Below are 6,109 nucleotides of genomic sequence, written 5' to 3'. Positions count from 1 at the left end.
CTGACATCCCATGAGTGCTGGGGGCTGGTGGCAGATGAGGTGGTCCTGGGAAGAGGCCATGGGAGGGGCTCGATGTGTGGGGCAGGGGCCAGGGACAGTTATGAAGTCGCCATGTTCTCCTCATCTCTCACAGAGCCAAGTTGATCTGGGGCTTCTGGGAAAAGGGAAGGGGTCCAGTTAGCCTGGGTCAGAGGCTGGGGGGGAGCAGCCCCCAGAGCATGCTGAGGATTGTGGTAAGGGCCAGAGCTGAGGAGGCCTGGGCCCCAAGGCTAGCCCCATTGCAGTAGTCATACTGGCAGCAGGACGTGGTGGCAGCATTCTTGGTGTAGCCATCGTACAGGGTCTCAAAGCAGGTGGGGACGCAGGACTTGCTCACTGTTACCCTGGTTGGAGTGATATCTGAACACCACAGGATAGGGAGGAAAGAGGAAAAAGAAACAGGTTCATGATTCCAGGAGTGGGCAGTCTTTGCTCAGAGCACTTCCCAGGCTTACTCCCAAGGTGGGAGCCCCAGTTCTCTCTAAGACTGGTTCCATTCAGGGCCGAATTTGCTATTCTGTTGTCTCCTCCAGATTGTGACTGAGCTCACTTGTGGCAGGGCCCCCACATATTAAGAAGCTGCAGGGCAGGCACAGCCTGGAAAACCCTCCTTCCCTTCATTCAGCCCAGAAAAGGATGGACTTCAAGAGCTTGATGAGGGAATAAAGGGTAAGAGTCACATCCTCAGAATGATCTGAAGGTGGAAAAATTACAATGGCGTACTTACTGGAAGAGTAGGAAGAAATCAAATGGAACTCTTGAAGTCTAGCCTTGCCTATTAACCCCTGGCTTTGCCACCGTATCTCAAGATATGATAAATTCCTTCCTCTCCCTCTCTCCCCCTGCCAGGGTCTCAGGAGATTTCATGGGATGATCACTAAGATCTCTCTCAACTGTGTCTTGGTCTTTGCTATTGCAATGTTTTGAAATTCTAACCCTAATTCTGAAAGAGATTGAAGGGACTACTTACAGGTCCGGGTGGTCATACAGTAGTTGACATAATCGGGGCACCTCATGGGCTTGAAGCAGTTGTACCCTTTGTATTCACAGACATAGCATTCCAGGGCATGGGCTATGTATAGAGGAAACACAGAACATAGTCATTAAAAGGTCAACATTGCCTTCCCCCCCAGTCCACACTCTCTATCTCTGGCTAGGGCCCAAACACTGGAAATGGGGGAGATGCCTTCTGGGCAGGTACATTCCCAAAGGACTGGACTCCAGAGCTCAGGTCATAGCTGTTGTTCCCACCAGGGCACATTTACCTCTCTTTTTCTAATTTCAAGTGGTTGACATCACGGATCTCACAAAACCTACCCCTTCCTCCCCACCTCTGGTATCCTAGACCCTTCGCTTCTGTTATGGTCCCAGATATTCCTTCCTAGAATCGGATTGCTGGAATGAGGTGAGGAGAAGCATTAGAATTCCAGCCCTACTGGGCACCTCCCTCATCCCACCCCAACCCCCCTAGGTCAAACTGGTTGTCTTTCTTACTGTGTGGCTGGGCCATGATGGTCATGAGAAGCAGGGTTGGAAAGAACTTCATGGTTGAAAGCTGGGGGAAGGATTGCTAAATTGAAGCAGGAAGCTGCAGGCAGGATTCTTCAGCCTGGAGAGAAGTTTAAGAGGAAAGGAGAAAAGAAAAGAAGCATATGGAGGAAGGGGTTAAGGAAAGGTTTAAAGTCTCACACCCTTGCTCCTGTCCTATGCTCAAATGCTCAAAGCATTTCCTTTCTCTTGCCCTATCACCCTCTCTTCTCTGTCCACCCAATTCAATCCAGTTGGTTCATTTGGAAAGAACACAAAGCATCTGTCCAAATCCTAGCTTAATTTTTTACTAGCTTAGTGAACTTGGGCAAGTCATAGAATTTCCTCTGGCTTCTATTTCTTCACCTGTAAAATGAGGTTATTACTTATATATCTCTGTAAGGTTTGCAAAGTGCTTTAAATATATTATCTCATTGGATCCTCACAACAGCTCTGTGAGGCAGATACTATTTTATCCTCATTTTACAGATGAGGAAACTGAGGCCCAATGACATTAAATGGCTTGCTCAGAGTCACACACTGGGGTAAGATTTGAGCTCAGTTTTTCCTGGTTGTAAGTCTAGCACTCTAACCACGATGTCATGTTGCCTCTTAGGCCCCTTCGACCTCTTAATGAATGAAACCAAACGTTTATTGAACATTGATTCTATGGAAATCCTCTCGGGAATTATCTTCAAGAGCTAGTTCAAATCCTTGCTCCCCTAGGATGCCCTCCCTGTGACCATCCTGGTCTAGATTGTTCTTTAGTCAATTCCTATACCCTGATAGACTCATCAAATCTATGAGCTGGCCATCTAGCCCAAGGTGTACCTCACCAGGAAATTGTCTCTGCAGTAAACCTGCCCCTGCAGCCTTCACCTAAAGGCTTTCTGTGAAAGGCGCCTGATCTTTAACCACAAAGTCATCTCAATGTCTAACCATTGATCTTCCACGCAATACAAGACAGCATTTCAAATACTTGAAGAAAGGCATCCCCCTCATTTCCTGGACAAGCCTTTTCTTCTGATGGTTTAATATCAGTATTTCTATGAAAAGGTGTTACGTCTAGTGAAAGGCTCCTAGTCCTCCCTTCATTAGGAGAATCTGGGCCACACCCATCCAACATTCAGTATCCTGGTTGGTTGCTGCTGTCCGAAACCTAGACGGTGAACTCCGGGAGGGCCCCTCCTCTCACCTCTCTCTGCCGCAGTCCCCCTCCCACCTGAGCCCTGCAGAACACTGCTCAGAAGGGGGAGGACTCAGGAGATGCCGCTGGGATGTCTGACCAATAGACTGAAGGGGCTGTGACGCAGCTTATTTAGTCTGCTAAAGAAAGGAGCCTCTAATGTAGCAAAAAGCGTTTAGGTCAGACAAACAAACAAACAACAACCCTTCATCTCCCTACACACTCACGCCGGTAGGTATTGTGTTGTCTAAACATCCAGGGTCCAGCCCCGGTCTCTCCCATTTTCATAGTGCAATAGGCTTGGTAAGTAAGGGTTAAGAGGATGGGCGGAGAAGTCGGTACCTTCCATCCAGCCTCTCTATCTGTTCCCATCACTGCGCCATCACTGCGGTCCCCATGATTCAGCATCCCGCCCCCACCCCGCCACTCCCTCTGCGGTAACCAGTGAGTTCCATGATGTGGATTAGCTTGGTGAACCCCATCAGCAAGTCATCCATTTCTGATGGCAAAGGATCCCGGGCATCCTTTGGGAAAATTTTTTTTTAAAAAGCGTCAGGAAGCTTGAGGAAGGAAGCAGCAGGGGTGTTGGTACCTTCCTAGGGCTCGTTAACTGTTAGTCACGTCTCTCTTTTTGTTCCTATTCCCCGCACCAACACTGCGCCACCACTGCGTCAACACTGCACCAACATTGCGTCAACACTGCGGTCCCTATGATTCAGCACTCTGCAGTACCAGAATCCCGCCCCCGCCCCGCCCCGCCCCTCTGCAGTGACTCGTGAGCCCTTAGATGCTGCCTAATTTTGTGACCATCATACGCAAACCTTTGTGAGCCTCAGTTTCCCCTTCCGTAAAATGAGAATAATATTGGCACTAACTGCGTCAGAGGAGTACTTTGAGAAACGAACTTTGCAAACTTTAAAGTGCCATAGAAACATGACGCATCAATACTATTGTTAGATGTTTATATAATAATGATCATTACTTTATGCACATTATTTTATGACCCCTAGTTGCTTCTATCTATGCCCAAGTGAAAGCATCCTTCCCTAAGGTGCAACTGAGTCTCAAGCCACCAACTCTAACCTCGTTTTTGGCTTCAAAGGATCCCGGGTATCTTTTAGGAAAATAAGAACGCCACGAGAAGCTAATGAAAGGACAATCATCAGTCAGTACGACCCTAGAGAGCTTCCTAGGGCTCATTAACTGTTAATCAGGTCTCTCTCTTTGTCCCCTTTTTCTGCGCCACCACTGCGCCACCATTGCGTCAACATTGCGGTCCCTCTGATTCAGCATTCTGCAGTGCCAAAATCCCGTCCCCACCCCGCTCCATCCTCTGCCGCAATCTCCCCCCGCCCCCCAATCAAAAAGGGGCTCTAGAGGAGCCTGAGGAGGACGGGAGGCATATTTCCTCATTTGTAAAATGGGGACAGTTAAATCACCTCCCTCCAACGGTTGCTATGAGGTCCAGGTGAGAAAATACACGAAAAGCGTTTTGCAAACCTCAAAGCATTTTTATAAATTGCCAGCAACTATATAAGTAATAACTATCACAATAGTAATTATTATAGAGTACCTAGAAAGGGGAAAGCGGAGTTCCGGGCATAGACTGGGAGAAGGGGAAGATTTGGGGGAGTGGGACGAGCCCGGGAGGGTGCAGAGATTGAGGGGGGAAAACTGGAGAGCAAAGGGAGATGTTAGAGAGAGAGAGAGGGGTGGGGGAAAGAACTTGGCAGAGGAAGGTGAAATCCTGGGGGAGTGGACACTGAATGGGGAAGACAAGGCTAGGCGGGGTGTTAAGGAGTTTCTGCAGAAGCCCCCAGCCCATCCCAGCAGGCAGAGGAGCCCAGAACTCCTTTATTTGCCTTGACTGCTTTCCTGTTAGGAGCCCAGTAAACATCAGTTTACAGCAACTGGTAGGGTCTATAGGAGACCCTTCCCAGCCTCTCGGCTTTCCCACACATCACTCACGTCCAGGTCCATCCGGGTCCATCCGGGTCCATCTGGGTCCTTCCAAGTCTGTCCAGGTCCATCGGGGTCCATCGAGGTCCAGGTCTGCAGCTGCAGCCGCAGCGGCGGCTGCGGCGCAAGTGAGGCGAGAGAGGGGCACCGCTGTCTTTTAGAGCCGCTTAGGCTCCGCCCTCTCTCCAGACCCCCTCCAGCTCCGCCCCTCGCTCCCTTACTGCAGAGCCCCCTCCTTCCCTACAACCCCACCTCCACTGCAGAATTTTGGCTCCCTGCCTAGAATCCTACTCCAAGTCCCGGTCCTTGACTCAAAATATTGCCAGGACAGGTCTCCCCCTACCCACCCAACCCAATCATCACCCCTTCCCCAAAACTAAATTTTTAGTCCATGGGAGATCCAGACATCAGACTGTCACCCCAGGCTCGGCCCCGGCCTCTGCAGTCCTTTCTGGGCACCGCCCCAGAACTCCTTCTCCCTCCCTCAGAGGCAAACTGCAGTCATTCCCTCCCCCTTTTCCCCCCATCCTTGTCCGCAGTCTCCCCACCTTCTTCAAAACCTCTGCAAAATCTACTTCACCACTTCCCTGCAGAGTTCTCCTCACCCCTCCCAACCTGTTTCCCTATTCTTACATAATCTCTGCGGCAAATTCTTCATTGTACCATCACCACCGCTACTTTGTTCAGGAACCTTCTACATCCCGACCCCAAGCAAGAACTTGGCCCCTGTCCCCAATCCCAAGCCAGTCCTGACCCATACCTCACTCCCAGTTTATTTTACCATCCTTAATTTACCCTCCTCAACCCACCACTCCCACCCCTCACCTCTCCAGAGTTGATTCTAAAACACCACACCTTTGTCTTTGACCAGCCTGTCCCCAGGACTGTGACTGGGAGTGAGAGGCTGTGACAGTCACACAAGCCTAGACTAAGAAAACATCCATGAATGTGCTGACATCCCCAGATAGAGCATCACCCTCAATCACACAGATACACATTGACAGACAGACAGACATACACAAGCACAAATACATCTATCTAACTCACAGGATTGTTGTGAGAAAAGCACTTTGCTTAAAGCACTTCATGCTCTATTAAAATGTATTATTTACAATATCTGTTATGTCTATCCCCTCCTCTCTACTGGAATGAAGACTACCTCATTTCAGTTCTTTATCACTTATTACATCTTATATGGATTATTGTGATGATCTCCAAAATGTCCTCCCCTCCAGTCTTTCCCCTATCTAATTCCTCCTTCCAGATTCATTTCACCAGGTGACTCTCATCTCAAAAAACTCTAATTTGTCTACTGGATATATTCCTTTTTCTAGACTTTAAGGCCCTTTACCATCTGGAATCTGTCCCCTCCTCTCCCACTTTTCCAATTTAGTCTTC

The 6,109-nt window shown here is 49.1% G+C and overlaps 1 protein-coding gene across 1 annotated transcript; it reads right to left on the bottom strand.

Moving 5' to 3' along the window:
- Positions 1 to 114: 114 nt before the first annotated feature.
- Positions 115 to 4,862, bottom strand: LYNX1 (Ly6/neurotoxin 1). The gene is made up of 4 exons (XM_069081155.1): positions 4,721 to 4,862; positions 1,534 to 1,648; positions 1,010 to 1,111; positions 115 to 399 (listed from the first exon to the last, which is right to left on the bottom strand). Exons 2-4 carry the CDS (start codon positions 1,583 to 1,585, stop codon positions 188 to 190), a joined length of 366 nt encoding a protein of 121 aa, XP_068937256.1. The 5' UTR covers positions 1,586 to 1,648; positions 4,721 to 4,862; the 3' UTR covers positions 115 to 187.
- Positions 4,863 to 6,109: the final 1,247 nt, after the last annotated feature.

Source organism: Petaurus breviceps, unplaced genomic scaffold (genome assembly GCF_028583685.1).
Source record: "Petaurus breviceps papuanus isolate PSGF00001 unplaced genomic scaffold, PetGlider_PUasm1.0 98, whole genome shotgun sequence".
Taxonomy (NCBI): domain Eukaryota; kingdom Metazoa; phylum Chordata; class Mammalia; order Diprotodontia; family Petauridae; genus Petaurus; species Petaurus breviceps.
Note: the sequence above shows the minus strand (reverse complement) of the source record. Positions and strands in the feature narration are given on the sequence as shown.